The sequence below is a fragment of the Triturus cristatus genome, chromosome 11 (genome assembly GCF_964204655.1).
Source record: "Triturus cristatus chromosome 11, aTriCri1.1, whole genome shotgun sequence".
In the NCBI taxonomy this organism is placed as follows: domain Eukaryota; kingdom Metazoa; phylum Chordata; class Amphibia; order Caudata; family Salamandridae; genus Triturus; species Triturus cristatus.
This window is the reverse complement of record NC_140594.1, coordinates 903444042-903465721: the sequence shown is the minus strand read 5'-3', so window position 1 is coordinate 903465721 and position 21680 is coordinate 903444042. Positions and strand designations below refer to the sequence as shown.

General features: G+C 42.4%; 1 protein-coding gene and 1 pseudogene across 3 annotated transcripts in view; both read right to left on the bottom strand.

The window, feature by feature from the left end:
- MME (membrane metalloendopeptidase) overlaps positions 1-21680 on the bottom strand; it is a 523853-nt gene that overhangs the window by 192763 nt on the left and 309410 nt on the right. For all 3 annotated transcript variants that reach the window (XM_085634818.1, XM_085634819.1, XM_085634817.1), the window contains exons 8-9: positions 12178-12243; positions 2356-2490 (exon numbers count right to left, since the gene is read on the bottom strand). In XM_085634818.1, coding sequence (XP_085490944.1) covers positions 2356-2490; positions 12178-12243 — 201 coding nt within the window. The remainder of the gene's footprint in view (positions 1-2355; positions 2491-12177; positions 12244-21680) is intronic.
- Positions 13980-15347, bottom strand: LOC146785593 (eukaryotic initiation factor 4A-I-like; annotated as a pseudogene).

The window sequence follows — 21680 nt, the reverse complement described above, 5'->3', positions numbered from 1 at the left end:
GCAGAATTAAAAAAAAACTGGTTGTGAAATACCCTGTTGCTATGTTTATGAATATCAGGCTATTAGTGTCTAGTTATGGGATATGCAGTTAATGTGAAATTCCATATGATTCTACAGGCATCTCAAGTGGCATCAAAATGCTATTTTGTTGAAATAAATGTACAAATTCGCTAGAGATGTAGAGGCCACCATTCAATGTAAGAGGAAATCTGTGTGCCTGATTTGCAAAGCATGTGCAAATAGCTCACAAGTGCCAACCATTTATGGAATTCAATTGAGCTTTGTGTATGAGCAAAACTAGTCACAGTGAGAGAAAGTGAGTGGGGAGTTGGCACTTCAGGGCTGTAATTATGAGCCTGAGCTCAGGTTTCTACACATGTGTATCTATTCACAAACTCCTTTCTGACACATTCCAACAATGGAAACACTCACAAATGTACTACTGATAGGAGCAAGATAAGCGCCAGATGTAAAATATTCATGAAATGTGATTTACAAATTGCGATTCTTATCAAATCGCAATTAGTAAATTCCAGATCCTAATGTAAGAAAGCTTACACCATTTAACTAGCCATTCCTAGTGGCTCACAAATCAAATTACCTCATGAATATTCGTGAGTTAGGTAGCAGTTTACAACCCATTTCGAACAATAGCCATCACAGGGAGGGTGGCCTGCTGGGTTAAGAAGACCACCATGTCTGTGATTGTTTTTAAATAAAGCAATCTTTTCTTTTAAAAGCAGCCCATTTTCCGTAAAAGAAAATTAGATGCATTTCAAAGAAGAAAATGAAACGTTTAAGTTTAATTTTTTAAGACCAGGCAGTGGCTCGTTGGACCACAGCCTGTTCTTAAAAATATTTATTTTAACATTATCAAAGGGAAAAGGGCACCATGGTGACCCCTTCCCATTTGTGAATGGTTACCACTCCGTTTGAGTAATAAGTAAAAAATTTATGTTTTGTGATGAAAATTCAGTCGCAAAACATTAATATATATCACTGCGATTCGGATGCCCGAAACACTCCAATTCCAAACAACTAATACCTAAACCAAATTTCGATTCGCTAACAAGTTGCAGAATTGTAATTTGGCTTTTCTTCACACTAAAACACTTTTTTCCAATCACAAACAGATTGATTCTGTGAATCTGCCAGTTTGTGACTGCTAAAAGTTTTTGTAAATTTGGACCTAAATACCTTTCCAGGATAGCAAAAGGAAGTGTGAACACACAAAAATGGAGGGGATGTAGGGGAAGAATCCCCTTGAAATAAAGACAAGGGCAACTGCACTTACTTGGTAGAATTTCACATGAGCAACTATACATGTAATCTTTGCTCACTCACAAACGTTTTACAGAAGTATTAATGGACCGAAGGAACTGTGCCAAGTTTGCAGGGCTAAATTCCCAATCTTTGTGATTTACAAAATGAATAAATCTACAACCATGCAGAGTTGTAAACATCAAGTTGTTGATTTGTTCATATGTTTCGGAATAAGTCCAATGTGAATGACTTGCCAATGTGTACAATTCATTTAAAGGTTTCAAATCAAAACCTTTAGGGTTTTGTTATTGAAACGTACACCCACAGGTGCAGAATTCTCAGCCGCCTTGGCAAACATTTCTGCCAGGAAAAACTGTAGAAACAGCAGTTTGTGAATAGCATTTTGTAGTATGTGAGTAGTACTAATGTAGTACTACTTTAGTACTAATATAGTACTACTTTGGGTGCTACTAACTGCAGTTTATGAATACACCACAGAGGGTCAACGGTACACCTAAATGGTTGGTGCAAGTTTCACTGCAGGATCCATAGTTTACACATTTTTAATGTATCCATTGACAAAAGGGTCCTGATATGGGGATCATCATTGGTAAAATATCATATAAACACCTAATTATAAGGAGGGATTTTATGTTAAATGTGATAAATGTGATAAATGTTTAACACATGTATAATATCATTTGTACTTTGTGGTTAGGCAGTTATATTTTTACATTAGGTTTTTTGCTTGCCTGCCCGTCAGGCTATCATTAGAATGCCACAAATGCAAAGTGAAACGCTTTGTCAATGTAACTGAAGTGGAACCAACCCATTAACCCATTGACCTAGGACACTCCAGGTTATGACATTATCAAATAATTAACACTTTAAACCAGCTCTATAACAAAAATATATTTTTTTAAAAGACATTGTGCACTCAAAAGTTATATTTCAAAATTGTATATCTTAATGACAATGTCAAATAAACATTATAATTAGAAATCCTATATGTTAATGGCCGTGTCAAATATATCATGCCATCTCATGCAATTCTAACCTGAACAACAACTGGAAGGAAATAATAGTTCTTACATTTGCGATCTCTTTCTCCAGTTCCATAATCTTCTCCATTTCATTTCTTATGATGGTGTCATTGGAAGAGAGATTCCTTTCCTGGCGGATGAGTTTAGCCACAGAAACCATGAAATCCACATAAGCTAGGCATGCCTGAAAAACAAATAAACACTCAAAAGAATACCCACAAAGATACTGGAATGAGTATCAGTGACAGCTGCAAAAATAAAGTCTATAGTTCACCTAGGTATAGTGAATTTTACATAATGTGCTATTCTTTTTGGTACACACAAACTGATAGCAGTCCGCGTCTTAGGCCAAATTTGCAAATGATAAAGTTGCACTCATAAATTTCTTCACTAAGGCAGGACGTTACTCGACGATGGTACACTATTACACATGAGTAGATCATGCCTTTGGGATAGGAAGTGGACCTTCCAAGGTGGGAATGCTTTGGAAGGATTAGGAATATCCATAAAGTTGAGAGTTTATGGATATTATGATTCTTAGACATCCCACCCAGGAAAATATTTGGTATTTACCCCTGATAAGGATTGAGAAAAATTCCTTTCTAGGAATTTGAATGGTCTTGCAAAACTATACAAATTAGCTAAGGTGTGGAGAGGAGAGAGGGGGCAATTTATCCATGGGGAAAAGTAATTGCACTGCAGAGAGAAAAAAGCACCAACAAAGTGTAATCTTACAGCTGCAAATAGATTTACGCAAGTGAAATTGTATGCACTATGCATACTTAGGAATGTGGAATGCACTTCGCATGGTCAGAATTTGGAATTCAGTAGTCATTTCCCGGAGTAGCCCTGTAAACCTGCAATTGTTCTAGATTGTCTGTATGAATGAAAACCATTAATTACAAGTATTTGTAAGTCTACACCCATGCCCCATATGTGCAGGTTTAAAACCGTTGAATGAATTAGCCTTCTATCTTCTAAGTATCATTACACAAACATTATTCATAATATAATAACATTAGCTGGTACCCAAAGCAAAGTAAATGATCAACACAGACATAATAAGACTCCTAATAGTATAAATGAATAAATATGTTTGACAATGCGGTTATTGTGTTGCTAAAATTGATTAAGCCCATCAGAATCTTAGTCAGCGGTGTCAAAAAGGATCTTTTTACAATACATGCCTTTACAATTTTCTCATATTTTTCATAGCAGAGATATTGATGTTTCCCTATTTTTATTATTTATATTGCTGTTGAAACTTGAGCTAAATGCACAGATTGCATATCTATGAGCATTGTTGAATATTCTACGCCATGTGGCATCAGAATATTGTTGGCAGAATATTGTCATGAGACATAATTGACCTTATGTGCAAAGCTATTTTGTGTTTACAAAGGTTCCGATTCCCAAAGTTGTAGTCTTTTCACCTGCAAAAAGCTTTTGGGTACCAATCCCAAACATATTACTGAATCGCAAAATAGGTTCCCAAGTACACACTGAATAGCAAATTGCAAGAGGCATGTTTAGTGCATCCCTTCTAATTTGCAAAGTATGTATCAATGGTTTATGACTCCAATTGCAGTAACACAACATTGATAGATTACCAACACCTCAAAGAAGGTGGTAAACTCATGCAAACAATAAGGAATCCCTTCTTCCCCTTTGTGAATGTTGACAAAAACATTTTTAGGAGTAGGCAATGGGCCATTGGACCAATGCTGGAGCACTAGGTTAAGGCTAAAAATTAGTGTAACATTTTTAATTTTTCTGTTTTAAACTCCTCTGATGTTTCTTTATAAAAATTGTTTGTACTTGAAAATATGATTGCTTTATTTAAGACAATCACAGACATAGTGGTTGTTTGAATCCAGCAGTCCGCTATCCATGTGATGGCAGCTAATAGTAGTCAGTTTCAAATTGTAACCTACCTCCTTAATATTTGTGAGGTAGGTTGAATTGTGACCCACCACTATTTGGTATGTCGGGATGCTACCTTTTAGTGCATAGGTCACATCGCAAAATACCAATACATTCAATAAAAGTTGGCATGCAAATTGCAATCACTCTTACTGATTGCATTCTTTGTACCAAAGGTCCGAAGTTCTCTAAATAGGTCCTCAAAATATTGACTCACTGGGGTTAATACTAGAAGATGTACTCTCAATGGAACAGCAATTTATGTGAACGATATTTTGGACACAATACTTATATCATACAATGTTTCTGTCGTTGATATTCTACAACCTCAGTAAATATGACTGGTGCACGAAGTAACGTGCAACATTTTACTCACCAACCAAAGATCAAATCAGAAACTTTTCTAAACGGTTGCAGGTCATAAAATGCACTTAACATTTTTTGTCACCTCACATATGCTTTCTATGTCATCTGCATGGGGACTAGCTCAGTTACATGAATAAATGATCATTCAATTGTGTTCTCTTTCACAAAGTGTACTGGAGCATTCTCCTCCTTGTGAAAGGTCTAACTGAGGCTGAACGCCCCATTGGTATTCTCCATGAAATCACTACCATACTAATGGGTTTGTATGTGGTAATTTAGTTCCAATATTGCTGTTTACAGTCCAGTTGTTCACTAATTTGGATATCTTGGAATATTAATTTCCTAACAGGAAAAAAACAATTCTGAACCTCCCCATTGTGATGCTTACTCTAATTTAAGCAAATTAAATTTGAACCATTTTTCTGCAAGACATGTGGTATGGTAGCTTTATGGTGCATTACAGTGGGCAATACTGGTTACATTTAATGAGCTCTCCTGAGTTCTAGTCACGGCCACAAGATAGTGAGTGCAGTGAGAAAGAGGACATTTATTGGATAAAATCGATAAGGTATACTACCATTAGATTGGAAAAAGTACCTTGGGAGTCAGAACATCAAAGGCAGCAAATCATAGATAACTACATGTTTTAAATATATTTTAACGTACTTTCACTTGTCTATTTTACACGTACAAGTATATAAAACATAACTATGGAAGTATATATTACACAAGGGAATTGACCATTGTGTAATTATTCTTAGGAGCACTTTCCAGTCAAAATGTATTTTTTATTCTGCCTGTAACTTTTGACCCTATAAAAGAATCTGTCCCAAATATGGCAGTGGACAATGTAAGCTAAGTTCCACATGCCAACTTTAGAGCAGATGTGTGCAGGAGAAAAAAGTTTAAGAAAGTGTGAAAAAAAGATGTTTTTCCATTCTAGCTTCCATGAGAAACTTTGCCCTCACCCGCAGTCTCGCCTACAGACTAAACTGCTGAATGAATGTGGCTCAAACTTGGTATGAGAGTACAACTTTACTAAGAAAGCATGCTTTTTCTGCTTGGTGCAAATCTGATGAGTAGTTTTTCTAGACATGAGCATTTAAAAAAATTGCTTCGTGGGCTGGAATGCTTGGCACTTTAGTATATCTCTGCCATCCACTTTAAATACAAAAAAATTAATAATAAAGGAATCCGTTTGGAAAATGGAGCCTTTTCTACAATCACCCCTTTCAAATCCAGGGTTCCAGAGTTAGAATTGCAGTTTCCAGAGATCGATTGGCTGGCTGTAAAAGAAAAACATTCTCTTGTGCCCACTATTTCAGAATGCAGGCAAGGTCCCTGAGTCCTGAGAAAAAATTAGAAAGACATTATCAGGGGTTAGGATAGTCACAACCTGACCCCAGATCACTGTATGCGGACTCCCAAAGAGGCCACTCTTGATATAAAATTCAAAAAACAAAAAGAGTAATAGGATCTATTTATCATTTTCGGGATTTGAGGATCCCTGACATGTTAAAGGCCATCTGGGATGGATAATAGTGAAACAGGTGCCAAGTACCGAGTTGACATTAAAGGCGTCTGGAATTCACAGATCTCGGAAAGGATCTGTAATTCCAGGGCAAGATTCATGCTAAAGTACTACCAATCCAGGCAAGCTTCACCAACCCAGGCATCACCTATTGAGGATATGCAAATATAGATTTGGAACTGCAAACCAATGAAATGCATGGGCTAGAGAAGAGTGTCCTGGGATTGTGGTGTTCAGGAATTAGGATTAGTCTGGTGTATCATTACTAAATAAGGATGCTCAAATCCCCCCAAAAATAAAAAACTGAACCTGGCCATATGCCTAATTGCTTGGTGTCAAAGACTGTACACGGTAGGGTTTGATTGCCTGTGACAAGAGTGTGCAGGGCCTCCGTGGCGAGGCCCCGTGACCAATCCTTGACGAACATGGGTGAAGTCCGAGCACAGCAAGGCATGGCTGCCCATGGAAAGTTGTACAGAGGACCTAGTTGGAAGCCAGCTTCTGCGAACCCCTGCTGGACACTGCCAATGGGTTTGTACAGTGGGGATTAGTGTCTGTGGAGGGTTAGGCACAGCGCTTGGGTGGTGATCCAGGCCCTCAAGCCATCCTCCACTGTGCACTGTTGATGAACAAATAGAAGGGCAGGTCCTGTCTAGAAATGTCCTCACATTGAACAACAGATACTACAGTGGCACCCCTCGAGCCCACCTTCTACCAAAAATTCAATGCTCAGGAAAAATGATCAGCCCCATGCTGACAAAACCCTAGTTGAATTTCTAAAGTCAGTCCTGTCTCAGTCGCCCTCACTTAAGTGTCTGGATTTCCACCCATCTGCCACAGGAATGCAGGCAATACATTTACAGCCTGAGGAAGCTGTAATCATAATCTATGCTGTGTCACGGGCCACGGCCCGGAACTCAGACTCTCATCACACTCAGAGTCCAACTAGCACATGTGTCTCATACCTACTACACATATATGTCTTCAGCATGACCACAGAATGTCGATGCAGACTATGGGGTTCCACTACAAAGGAACATTTTTGATGGTGAAGTTCAGATGGAGTGACAACTTAGAACCCTGCCATATGGTATCTCCTCGTTCACGTGCGAGGCGCAGAGCAGTGTCTCGGTCCCTAAAGTTCATGACTCATGCAATGATGGGTCTTGGTGGGCAGCCTGGGTTGGGCCGGGGCCCCAGCGTGCGGTCGGCTCGATCCACTATGAAGCCAGGAGTGAAAGAGTCTCTCCCGAAAATGTCAGCCAGAAGTTTCTCCACAAAGACGTCGAGGCGGCCTGTGGTGGTGGGCTCCGGCACACCCAAAATGCGTATGTTGTTACGCTGACTACACGCCTCTAAGTCTTCATTTTTGATTGCCACATCTTTTAGGATGTGCTCCACACGTTCAAGCCTTTTAAGGGATTGCGCCATGCCATCTTCGATATCATATCTACAGGCTTCTGCTACATCTAGATGCTTATCATGTACCTGGATTTTAGCACCTTTATCTGCAAGATTCTTGTCCAAGGCATCAAACCTACTATCAAGAGCCTTGAATCCCACTCTCATCTCACGCAGCAGCGAATCGGCCTGACCTGCGGAATCATCAAGTCGCTCCGTTTCCTGTCCGCCTTCCGCCATGTGCGCGCCGCCCTCCCGTGCCATCTCCACTAGCTTCTCAAAAGGGAGGATCCTTAGCATCGGGGCTTTGCGGCCCATGCCGCTCACCAGTGCACGAGGTAGGTGACAATAGGATGGCTCAGGGTGGAACCACAGTCTGAAGACATTGACCAGAGTGAGCACCTGTCAGAAAAGTCTCAGGACCTGAGGGGTGTGTGTACAGCAGTCCCCCCAGCGGGCAAGCAAAGTGGACTAATTGTGCAGAAACTCTTCCAGATGTGGGGAATAGTGAGATCCCAGAGGAGCAGATGTGCAATATGGCCGACCAGCAGGGGAAGCATGGATTAGTGCCAGTGGCGGGTGCAGCTGTTGAGGAGGCCAAACTGGAATGTGCACCGTGGTCACAGGCTGTGGTAGCGGGTGCTTGCATCAAGACGGGCCACCTTGGGAGGGGTGAGTATTGCGCTGCCCTCGAGGTTGTTATGCAGCGGCTGCGGCTGAGTCCGGTCTGGGCATTTGAATCACCTATGTCCAGTCGGCCTAGTGGGAACGGCTGCATGCTGGATTGGAATTAGCGGCGTCCGTGGGGGGAGGCGGCCTGCCGCAGGCTATATAGCGACCCCAGCTGAGCACCTGCCGTGAGCCCGCAAATGGCTCGGAGGCCGACACTGGAGGACACCCGTGGACCCTGTCCCCGTGGTGTCGAAGGCAAGGCAGATGGGCTCACTACTCGTCATGCGAGCAGCCAACGGGCCACCGCTTAAACCAGGCAAGAATTGAGCGCAGGGAGAGCAGTGTGTTAATGAGCCCTGCGCCCAGCGCACTCACCGTTCTCCTGGCTTCTCCGGCTTCTCCTTACTCAGTTGCTGGGCCCCTTCTTCACCAACATGCATCGGCTGATTCAGGCAGCCGCCACCGCCATTACGTTGGTTTCGCTCCGCCCACCTCGCGTCAAATATCTTAGTCGCGGCGGCTTCGTTTTGCTAGCAGGCGAGGTCTTCAGGTGCAGGAGTCGTTCATGGAGCGATTGGCGGCATGTTCGGTGTGATCAGCCCCGTTTTCAAGTGGGATATTGACTCCGTGGCTGGAAAGGCTGGCGGAGCTTCAATGCCGCACATCCATCTTGGTCCGCGGCTTTGCCACGCCCCCAATTTCCCGAAGGTTCATCAAACGGCGCCGAAGAAATAGAATTAAAAAAGCATAGGATATTCACTGAAAAAACACAAAGGTTACAGGGACATTATAGTTAGGCTCAGATTTCATTTGTACAAAACCAGTGAAATTCAGCAGTTATATTTGCCTACCTGAGCTAACTATAACTATGCTCTGCTTATGACCTCACATATTACATCACTCATGGCATGGTCAGTGACATAACTGATGACGCTCTGCAATTGGGGAGGGGTGTGGCACAACACCCCTCCCCGGACCAATTTCGGCCTTAGGGACCCCATCCCCCGGCACTCCTACCTGGGTATCATTGGGGAGAGCAGGGGATCCGCAAGGTCCCTGCGGTCCCAGCCTGCTTCCTGCCTTCTGCATGAGCCGGCTTTGTTACTGCATGCGAGGAGCTGCTAGAAATGCAGCTCCCTGTGTGTGGAGCAATTGTTTAATCTGTTTCACTACCCACATGACAGCTGGCAGGGAAGCAGATGAAAACGTTGCTCCCAGCAAGCAGGAGACGTTTGACAGCTCCTGCTTGCTCGGAGCGGAGTTAGTATTTGCTCTCGCTTGGCGGGAGCTGTCATAGTGCTTGTTTTTAAAATTTTTTGCCAGGGATCTGCGATGTCACTGCAAAAAGTAATTAAAGAAAAGGTTTTGGGCCCTCGCGTGGTTGCTGTGGGACCCCGGACCAGTGCTTGGGGGTCAGGGTGTTACTACCCTGCCTACTTTTATTTTTTAATTTTTTTTGTGGGACTTGAGATAGCTGTCAACTCTTCCTGGTTGAAGTTTTGGTAGCCATTCAGATATCAATACGGGGACTGTTGCATCACCGGAGGATCCGTGCTCCTAGATATACAAATTTGGATTTCAGTCAATATCTCAAAAACTACTGAACATATTCACACCAAATAACAAAAAGGGCACTTACTGGACCAAGAGCTGCCTTTCTGCCAAATTTGGTATAATTCCGTCCAGCGGTTGTGCCTAAAATCCCTATGGGAATTAACATGGGAAACACACTTTTTTTTAACCCCCCCCCTTTTCCTTGGCCTCCTCTTGATGGATTGCCGTGAAACTTACCATGCATGACTAGACCCACCTTGGCACTTTTGTGTAAAATTTTGTGAAGATTCGTGAGACAGTGCCAGAGGTATAAGCAAGTCAAAAAAGGCTTTCCTATTGAAACTAGGTCCTGCTTTAGATCTCAACAGATGGGCTACTCCATCACAACGGTGACGGATATCACATCCCCCGAAATATAAAATATTATGTAATTTGAGAAGGTATGAGTGTTATGAATGCTATGATTTCACATGCTATAAGTGATGTGGTATGCAAGGATATAACCAGTGCATGGAAAAGGCATGATTTATAGTTAATGTAGTGTGGCGTGTGAGATGACAATACTGTTTTCAGAGGTGCACAACTTATAGTAATTTGAAGGTGATGCATGCATAACACATTTTTGTGTATTTTTTTGTTGGGTTTGTATAGAAAGAATACATAAGGTATTTCTAACTGTGAATTATATGCTCAACCTTTGTTTTTCTCATTGTATATTAATGGTTTCTAGTTTTTAATAACAAATGTGTTTCAAATCGCAGTGTGGAGAGTCGTTCATTGGAGTGTCATAAAGTGAAGTATAGTACAGTACAATAAAGAAGACTGCTGCAGAATCTAGTATTGTAGAGTGGAGTGTTGTAGAGTGGAAGAGATTGGAGTCAAGTAGAATGGAGTGACGAAGCACATAGTGGAGTAAAGTGTTATATAGTGGAGTGGTACGGTGTGTTCTATCAGGGAGTGGAGTTTTGTAGAGTGGAGCGGCACGTTGTACAGTGTAGTTGTGTGTAAAAAGAAGAGTTCTGTGTTGTACCATGGAGTGTTGTTGACTAAAGCACGGTGAAATGGAATGTGGTGGAGTGGAGTGTCATCGAGTAGAGTTTCATAGAGTGGCATAAGGTGTAGCAGAGTGTTGTAGAGTGTAGTAGCATAGAGTGGAATTCAGTGGAATAGACTGTTGAACAGGTCAGTGGTGTTGAGTGCACTGTCATGCAGTGGAGTGGTGGAGAATCTCATATAGAGAAGGGATGTACAGTGGAGTATCATTATTTGTGAGAATACAGTGCATGGTAGAGTGGCGAGTTATAGTTAGTGTTGTTAGTGAGCTGAAAAGAGTGTGTAATGAGATGGTCTATTTATGATAATTTGAAGTGGGTGGTTAAATTGCAAATCAAAGTTATAACTGTAGAATATTTTAAGTTTGTGTAGTTAAAGCTTTGGTGTGTATTGGGAAAAAGGTTTTCCTAACTATAACTAAGCTTTAACCTTTAATTTTTTATATTGTACTTCAATGTTTTTTTAAATGTATAACAAAAATGTGTTTCAAATTAAGAGTCCAGTGTTGTGAGTGGAGAGATGCAGTGCAGTGGAGGAGAGTGTTCATAAGTGTTCATAAGTGGAGTGTTCATAAGTGGAGTAATATGTTATAAAGTTTAGTGGCGTATCATAGAAAGAAATTGAGTGTCATGTCGTGGTGTGTCATACAGTGTAGTAAAATGGCTTAGAGTGGATGGGCATAGAGTGGAGTACAGTGTCATAGATTGTAGTACAGTATTGTAGAGTAGAGATGCATACAGTGGAGTAAAGTGTCAGGCAGTGGAGTGGTATAGAGCAAAGGACAGTACATGGTAGTAGAGTGTTGTAGAGTGGAGTTGGATAGTCGGCACTAACCAGGACACTGGATACCTAGTGTGTCAAGGAAGACTGGCTTTCTTAGTCTTACACACCCTCTGGGTAGCTATAGATGGCAAGTGAAGGCTTAGCTCACTGACTTGTTAGGAGAGTGAGTGATGGTAATGTACAACAGAGTTGTCCTGGTTGCAATCAAATGCGAATGTCCGGACACATTTTATAGTTTTGTAAATTTATAGGTAAAAGAATATCACTCATGAACCTACTACTGGTGAAAACCAAAACATTACCAGAAATATCAAGTACAATAGTGTCAACCTGTAAGGCAACAAAATATAACTCAGCACAATACAAATAAATTGTCTCAGATTTTAGAACAAGGGTACTGCAAAGATTTGCTTAAACTCTGGTAAAGTTCACTTTTCAGAATATTTATTTTGTGTTGTGCTTGTATTCTATAAATACTAACATAACCACTAGACACATTTAACTCATTCAAGATTGTAAATAAAATTCAAATAATCTTTATTTTCAATATTTGAAAGTTATAGTCTTTTAAATGTGAGATATACTTACTTCCTCATAGGCACCAGTGCATGCATAGTAGTCACGAGATGGAAGGCCAAGACCAGGCTGGTCAATCTTTTGAAAAAGAAAAACAAATAATACATTAAACACCTGAAATTTTAGGTATGATTAAATGCTATGTCAGACACCTATATATTTCTACAAATCAGGTACTGTTTTGGGAGCACATGGTGGAATCATATTATACAGCCCTGAAAATATTTGTAAGAGTATTCAGTGATCACACGGACCACTACAAACTCTTAAAGAATTAAATAAAAATGTTTCTTTTTTTTAAAAAAGCATCCTATTACCCTTTAAGAAAAACAGGATGCATTTAAAAAAAGAAAAAAGATTGATTAATTTAAAAGCAATCACTGACTTTGCGGTCTGCTGACCCCAGCAGGCGAAGTGCCCTGGGATTTTTTTCAATTCCCAATGAGTTGCAAACTGAGACCTACCTCATTAATATTCATGAGATAAGTCTGTTTGTGACCTACTGGGTATCGCAAATAGTGTAAAACATACTTGAGTACATTAGTGTTTGCGATTACCAAATAGCAAATCTAAAAAATTTACTATTTGGTCATTGCAAACACTAATTTGGGGAAACAACCTTTACAACACAGTCATTACATCGCACTACCTTTACAACGCAGTCATTACATCGCAACATCCTTTACATAGCATGTCATTACAAGGCAACCATTACATCGCATGTCACTACAACGCATGTCATTACAAAGCATGTCATACCAATACAATGCATAGTATCCTTACACTATCCGATACTTACCCTACTGTTGCACTCACTGGAGTTAGAATAGTAATTTTTACCCCTACACTGTCCAACACTTACTCTACTGTTACACTCACTGGAGTTAGAATAGTAATTTCTACCCCTACACTATCCAACACTTACCCTACTGTTGCACTCACTGGAGTTAGAATAGTAATTATTACCCCTACACTATTCAACACTTACCTTAAATGCGATGTAATGGTATGCGTTGTAAAGGTAGTTTCTAAAAATGCGATGTAAAAGAATGTGTTGTAAAGGATGATCTCACCAATGTTACTCTCACTTTTCTCCAAATGTAAATGGTTTTATTGATTTGTTCTTTGGCCCCCTCCTGGTCAAGCTTTGTGTCACTGTGTCTGCTTAGCTGGGCACAAACTATAGCCATAATGATTGATCACATTTTAAAATTAAAACTCTTAAAAGCCAGTGTAAGAATTCATAGATCAAAATATTTTTGTTAAATGAAATGTCCTTCCTCTCCATATGTCGCAAAAAACTTTATTATTTTTCTTCAATAAATACTATACAAAAACAAGTAAAAAGTTCATACAGTTGGCCATGTGGGTTCATCTTTTAGCTCTCACTGGAAGTTAAACATATATAACCTGTTTGTTCGAGTGGGGACAATTTAGGGGCAAGAGTTTGGTCCATGTTTGGTGGGATTGGAGCAGGGAGGGAGCAACCAGTACTGTTGAGATAGTTGAGCTCAAGCAGTAATAAGCATCACTTCTAGAGGTACAAAATCTTTGCATTGTGTACCTGACAATTGTTAGCATGATAAATGTTCAGTGGCTAATTTAACTAATTGTTAACTACACTCTCAAGGACAGAAAATACCAAGGTTCCTGGTGACAGGCTGCATTGCAAAATATTTATTCAAATCAAAATAACAAAAATATAATCCAAATAGCTCGAACATGAACAAGCCATGCTAAAAAGACTTCAGGGTTCTTTTCCTCCTTTTCTTAGCACAGTGGTCCACCATGCAAGCACTCCTCTTAGAGGAGGATTAGATCAGATCATCCATGTTCATGGGCATCTCCTGAATGCTGGTGTTGTTGAATGTCTCAATGTCCTTCAAGGTTCGCTTGTCCTCTTCCATCATCATGTTAATGGCCACACCTTTCCTACTGAAGTGCCCACCTTGTCCGATTCTGTGGATGTAATTCGCAACGTTTCGTTGGCAGGTCGTAGTTGATGACCAAGGAGACCTGCTGCACGTCAATACCTCTGGCCAACAAATCTGTAGTGATCAGCACACAACTGGAACCAGATCGGAATTCACGCATAATTACATCTCGCTTCTTTTGGTCCATATCTTAATGCAGAGAAGAAACTGTGAAGTCACAAGTGTGAATCCTCTCAGTCAGCCAGTCCACCTTCCTCCGCGTGTTGATGAAGATGACAGCTTGGGTTATTGTCAATGTTTCGTAACGATCGCACAAGGTGTCCAATTTCCACTCCTCTCGCTCCACATTGACACAAAACTGTTGGATACCCTCCAGGGTCAGCTCTTCCTTTTCCACCAGGATTTGGAAGGGGTCTGCATGAACTTCTTGGTCACCTCCAAGACGTCGGCGGGCATGGTGGCAGACAAGAGCACTATCCGTGTGTTGCTGCTCAGCTTCTGAATGAAGTCATAAATCTGGTATTTAACCTCTTGAGTGCCCATGACGAGATGGTCTCGTCATGGGCCGCGGTTGCGCTGTGCCCATGACGAGACTATCTCGTCATGAGACCCGCCCGCTAATGAAACGCCCGGCACAGGGCGTGGAAAGGGCGAGGCACTCAAGGGGTTAAACCCACGACTGAACATCTCATCCGCTTCATCGAGCACAAACATATTGATGCATTTGGGGGACAGGTATCGTTGGTTAATCACGTCAAACAGGCGCCCAGGGGTGCCCACAATAATGTGGGGAGCTTCCGACTGCAGCTTCTGCACATCAGCCCTCATGTTGGAGCCCCCAATACAGGTGTGGCAGGAAGCAACCATGTAGTCTACCAGAGCCATTACCACTTTTTGGATCTGTTAGGCAACTCGCGGGTAGGCACCAGGACCATGGTTTGGGTAGCCTTCAGGTCCAGCTCAACCTGCTGAAGAATAGAGAGAGCAAATGTGGCAGTCTTCCTAGTACCAGACTGGGCTTGTGCAATTACATCATTCCCCTTGATACAAGGATGAATGGCCTGCTGCTTGATGGCGGAAGGTTTCTCAAAACCATAGGCATAGATTCCTCAGAAAAGAGACTCAGAGAAACTCATGCCATAGAAATAATTTCATTCCAGTTACTCTCGATGATGCAGTTCGGCTCCATACCTTCGGGCCACTGTCTTTGCCATTGTCTCTAGTGTGGTTTTCGTAGCTTGCAGACATTCTTCAGAACGTTTCAGCCCAGGGTCTCTAAATGGTATGAGGGATGTATATTTAGAAACAAAAAGTCAGGAAGTTCCAGTGTTTCAGGTTAAATGTTAATGTGAATAATTGCACATATTTTGTGGCAATCAAGGTGTACATAAGTGTCATAGCAGAGCTGTATATCTGTCTAGATGGTATATAGGACGCTGCATAGCAGGGCTGTAAATCTGTCTAGATGGTATATAGGTTGCTGCATCACAAAACAGAGGTAATTGAAGTAAAACAATAAAAAATCTATTGATTCCTACATTCTGCAATGTTTATCGCATGCAGGAGAAATCGCCACTAACGTGACCCACTTGTCTAACTGCCAGATTATAATAGGCACAGTTTCATGGTTTTCTATGCCAGAAAAGAAAGTACCTATGATGTGATGCACTGTTTATATTATTCCGGGTGGGATTAGCAATGAGAAGTAGATGATTGCCCATCACAAAGCTACTGTTGGTAGGAGTTTTAATGATAGCACATATGGTTTGAAGTGGGGTGTGGTGTTGAAGATTTGCAATTTCTTTCATTCTTTGAATAGTTCATGTGGGATTAACACAGTTTCCATAACTTGACCTAAATAGGTTTTTTTGCTGTAAAGACAGCCTTGTAGTGCATGAACTAATAATATTACAGGGCCAATGAGAAAAACAAGTGGGTATGATCCATGGTGTGCAAGTCCTCAGTCTCTAGAAAGCTCTCAGCACATACATCACAGAACAAGCAAACCCCATTACATTAAAGTTGGACTACAACATTAGAAATAAGCTGGAACCACCTGGAACTCACCTGGAACCATCTGGAACTCACTATGAGTTGAATTGAGATGCTCTAAATTCCTTAAAAACTTTGCAAATCTTGCAATAGTGCAAATATCTTGGTCCCTCTTTTTAGGTCCATCTCATCAAATCTGTCTACCTTCCCACACTGCACTATGTCTGCCCTTTCTCATCAAACATCATTTAGATTCCAGTAGTGGCCCATGGTGGGAGCGTTGCCGGGCGCTGACGTGGGGCGGGGGAAGGGCAGGGTTGGGGGTAGTAAACTAAGGATTTGGCATTTGGCTATGCAGCACACGCAACAAAACTCATTTGATTTATTTATATGTTTACTTATCTCTGTTCGTCCGTAATCTGTAGTTTACTACCCCCCACCCTGCCCCTCTCCCGCCCCACGTCAGCACCCGGGAGCACTCCCACCACGGGCCGCTGCTGTTTGATTCTTTCAGTTTGATTCCTCTCACTCCAATAGCTCCTTTCCATGGACTCCTGCTTAATATCTTTTTTGTACCTGGAACTTCATTTACCCATGTTATTCTCCCCATCATCTTACGATTCTGCTCTTTCATCTCTCTTTGTGTAAAAATTCTACTTTACTTCTGAGTTACCTCTTTACCTAAATTCCTGTCTCTTTTCAACTTGAGATCCTCCATCTCATGTTTTACCGTATTCCCCATTTCCTAAACCTTTTGCCATATAGTTCTCTTTTTCTTAGCTTCCTTAGCCCGCTGACTTCTTCCTTTCCGCCTCTCTATCTGCCCTATGCCATCCACCCTACTGTGTTCTTTTGTATTCATAGTTCTTCTCCTCTCTTTATAACTTGTTGGCATTGCCAGGAATTGCAAGAGTGTGCTTGCTTGTAAGTTCCACTTGTACTGACTCCGTTCCTGTGGTGTGGGGCACTGTCCCCTGACAACGTGGATTTTATCTTGCTGTCCTTTGCAGGACAGGCGCAGTGAAGACAAAGTTCTGTGTGTTTCTGAGAGGCAGTAGCGAGCGATATCATCTTTGACTGTCCCTCTGCTGGAACAGCCCTGTGGCTAGCACGTCCTGAGGAGGGCATTCCATAACATCCAAGGCGGTCCCTTCCAGTCTTCGAGGGGCAGTCACCTCTGCATGAAGCCGGTCAGTTCATCATGGTGACTGGCACAGCTGTTCCGGTTCTTTTCTTCCAGATTAGAGAAGGGCTTCTCTTGTCAAGCCGGCCCCTTTTCTTCATATCTGAGGGGCATTCCTATATAATCCGGCCCACCTCATTCCCGCTGTCAAGTGCATTTGTTTCTGCCATCTCTTTCCTATAATAGGCATGTGTTTTTGAACTGGCATCTTGCCATCAATTCAAAGGGAAGGCGGTTACCTCAGGAAGAAAAAGAAACCAGCCCATTTTCATGGCTCTGACAGGCACAGCTGCTTCTGTTGTTTCCCCATGACTTTGTCTATAGAATAACGCTGACATACACACTGCATTTTATTAATGTGTGTAATATGTCGTTACAGGATTATTGCTGACAGGCACAGCTTCATTGAAACTGCCTGCATTTTTGTAAAGCAAACACAAGGAAATGATAGACGGTGCGCTGAAACTTTTCAGACACTCACCCCCAGTTCCAGATCTGGGTTGAATCCATCATCGTTCTTTAGCTCACTTAACCACCCCAGTTCAGACCCAGCCATATGCAAATGAGTCTTGGCCCTGTGCCTCTTGGAAACAGTCGAGCCGGAACTATCAAGCCAGGTCTTCCCTGAACCGAAAACAAGCACCCTGGTACCGGTTTTGGGGTAACACCCTATTATGGGTTATGTATCTAGGCTGAGGACTCTGGAGGGTAGTTCACCTGGTCACTGTTGCCGGGCAACTTCTGGGTAGGTCCACAAGTCATCAATGACAGCACAATGGGCTGTTCTGCGCCTGGAGGACTGGAGGAGTTAGAAGAGACAGTTTGAACCTAGCTGCTGCAGGCGAGGAAGGTCTGTGTACTGCTAACCAAATAAATACTTGGAAAGGAACTTAATGTGCCTTGCTGTTCAACTTATCACACCCATCATTGGCCAGGCTAGCTTGAAACCAGTGGCAAAGTGAGCAAGATACCCATGTCTGGGCATACCCTGCCAACTTAGGGTGAACAAAGCAAACACAAGGAGAGGATGGACGAAGCGCGGAAACTTTTCAGACACTCAAACCCATTCACAGATCTGTGTTGAATCCATCATCGTTCTTTAACTCACTGCGCCACCCCAGTTGAGACACAGCTATATGCAAATCAGTCTTGACCCTGTGCCTCATCAGAACAGTCCAGCCCCAACTGCCAAGCCAGGTATTCCCTGAACCAGAAACAAGCATCCTAGGACCAGTTTTGGGGTAACACCCCTTCTCAGCCAGTCTAGCTTGAATCGAGTGACAAAGTGAGGTAGGGACCCACGTCTGGGCATATCCTGCCAACTTAGGGCAAAGCAAAGTTTAAACTGAAATGGCATGAGGAGCAAATAAACTATGGATTTATGCCCCAATCTCTGTACTGGGGTGAATGTTTAACATTGTTCAACATTCTGTCCATCAATTGTTCTTTTTGCATTTGTCACCCCGAGTGGGCCAAGTATGCCTAGACATGGGACCGGTGTTCTCCATGCCACTAGAGTCAAGCTAGCCTGGCTGATGAGGGGTGAAACCCCAAAACCGGTTCAAGGTGCTTGTTTTGCAGTCCAGATAGAACCTGGCCTAGCAGTTCAGTCTGGACTGTTTCCATGGGGAATAATAATAATAATAATCCACATTTGTAAAGCGCGAACACTCACCCGTAAGGGTCTCTAGGCGCTGGGGGCCGTCTGGAAGATTAAGCAAACTATTGCCCAGAGTCACATGGTGCTGCGGCGCCACACCTCTTCTGACTGGGTCATGACTGATTTACATATAGCTGGATTTAAATTGGAATGGCATGAGGAGCAAAACAACTATGGATTTAGGCCCAGATCTCTGTACTGGGGTGAATGTTTGACATTGTTCAACATTCTGTCCATCAATTGTTCTTTTTGCATTTGCCATCCCAAGTTGGTCGGGTATGCCCAGACGTGGATCCAGTGCACTCCATGCCACTGGAGTCAAGCTGGCTTGGTTGTTGGGAGGTGCAACCCTGAAATCAGTCCTAGGATGCATGTTTTTCAGTCCAGGAAAAACCTGGCCTAGCAGTTCGGGCTGGACTGTTTCCATGAGGGACAGGGTCACAACTGATTTACATATGGCTGGGTTTAAACTGGATTGGTATGCGGAGCAAACAAACAATGGATTCAGGCCCAGATCTCTGTACTGGGCTGAATTTTTACATTGTTCAACATTTTGTCCATCAATTGTTCTTTATGCGTTTGTCTTTTTGTAAAAGTATTTAAGTAGTCTCTCCAATGCATTTTCATGCTGACAGGCACAGCTGCTAATTGTCTAAGTTGCTTTCAGCCTGTCTTCAATCTACCACACTGATAGGCACAGCATGTTGTGTGGAGAAGGTTGATAATACCACTTCCTCGTTTGACTGTACGTTGATGAGCTCTGGTTTTTCAATTACTTTGAGTTTGACTAGGAAACACATGGATACATATGTTGGAACAGCATTCTCATCCTGAAAGTTATGTTATAGTCAAAAATGTATTTCAAGTAACACATTAACAATTGTACACATCGCATCGCACACTAGCTTTTGTATGAAGTAAGGTGGCTATTAACTATCTTGTATTCAATTAGAGTATAGCACAAATAATCTACTTATAACATGGCTGCAACAATTATGTCACAACCACATCCTTTGCTAAATGGTACAGGGGAACCCGATCTTCCTTGGAAAGAGTGGAAGGGATTATTTGAATCTTATCTCATAGCTAATGGGAGGAAAAAGTTCACTTCCCTTCGTAAACAGCACATTTTGCTTCATAATCTGGGTGTAGAGGGACGCAAAACATACAATAACATTACAGAATCTCCCCAGGATGATGGGGACAGTTGAGGTTCTGTAGCGATCCGAACCCGTGAATTCGGTATCGTAGTACTGACACGATTTCGGTACCAATGAACCGCAAATGATCCATTACATGCATGACAGTGTTTTCGCTACGCAACTAGCATGAATTCACTGAGAAATAGGGCATTCTGTTGTAAAGTCATGGCATCCATTTTAGTTACGGCATCCATTTTGTTTCTTGCCCTCACATAGTCAATGAAAGGGCGATGACCCCGGCAGAGTCACCTTGTTAAGGACACGTAAGCTCAAGCCCCGAGAAAGGCTGACGCTACATGACTAGGCAGAATCAAGCTGCCTCCCCTGCCTGAGGCCAGTCCTGCTATACTGGTTCTCGTGTCCATTGTCCTGACTGAAAGGCCAAAGACGGTAGCCATGCCCGTTTATGATCCATAAACACCTCTTATCCTACTTTTCAATCCTTTGCACCTGGCTCTGCTCCTCTCCTTCTGGGCTTTTACAATGGGGAGGTTACGATTTTTATGATGGGGAGGATCGGACAAAGAATGGAAAACTGTCAAGGGAACCTGATCGAATACCGAAATCCTACGACTAATTATTGTTTGATGTCTATTTACTGTTTGTTTGGGATACCGGGTTGGGCATGAGAAATATTCGTGTAATGTTGCCTAAAGACATTTTGCGTGTATTTAAAGAACAACCCACTTAATGCAATTTGAACAGTCTCGTAGATTCTGCCTCTGTGTGGTTCCTATGACTTCTGTGTCCCTGCAGTAAATAAACCTTGGTCTTTGACGCCACCATCGAGAAGCCCCTGTCTCTGTTTATTTGTGCACCGAGACAGGAGGAACTCAGGGGTCTTTGGGTGTTGTTTCCCTGACACCTCTGGACTCTTAAAAGTCCAGAACCTCAAATTGGCGCCTAACGTGGGGCGACGTCATCCGGTACCGGTCCAAAGCCTGAAAAGTTCGAGAAGTTTCGTGTGAAGATTCCGGAGGGAGGTGCCCCGCTTCATCGATCCCTGCATGTCGTAAAAGTGGCCCGACGATCTCTTCCACGAGGGTTCCCGTTCCCAGACGGCTACAGAGGACCGCTGCCCTGACTGTCGCCCTGTCTTGGACCCGAGGTGCAGACCTTAGTACGGCGAGACGTAGACGGGTTCTCCTTGGTGACGTCTTCCACATTTCAGTTAAGTATTAAGTGGGTTACGCTCAGTTTGGTTGTTCCTTGTTGCTCTGGTTTAATTCGTAGATTATCATTGGTTGCTCTTGTTTAGATAATCTTTGTTTTGGTATTAGTTCATTTTGGTAGGTCTAAGTTCTTTGCGCATTTTGGTTGGAATTTGTCTTTGTTTGTCATGACTACCAGTAGTAATTGTTTCCTGTCCTGGTTACGTTGCAACGGGGATTCCCGGTTGGAGGATTCGTGTTCGGTTCCTCCGATTGGAACTCCTACATACGAGCTCTATTGTAAACATGGTGTTGGTCCTATTACGTATAATGAAGTATGGGTCCGTTATACCAGAAAAGATGGTGTCCTTAGTTGGCCACCGCATGGTAGCT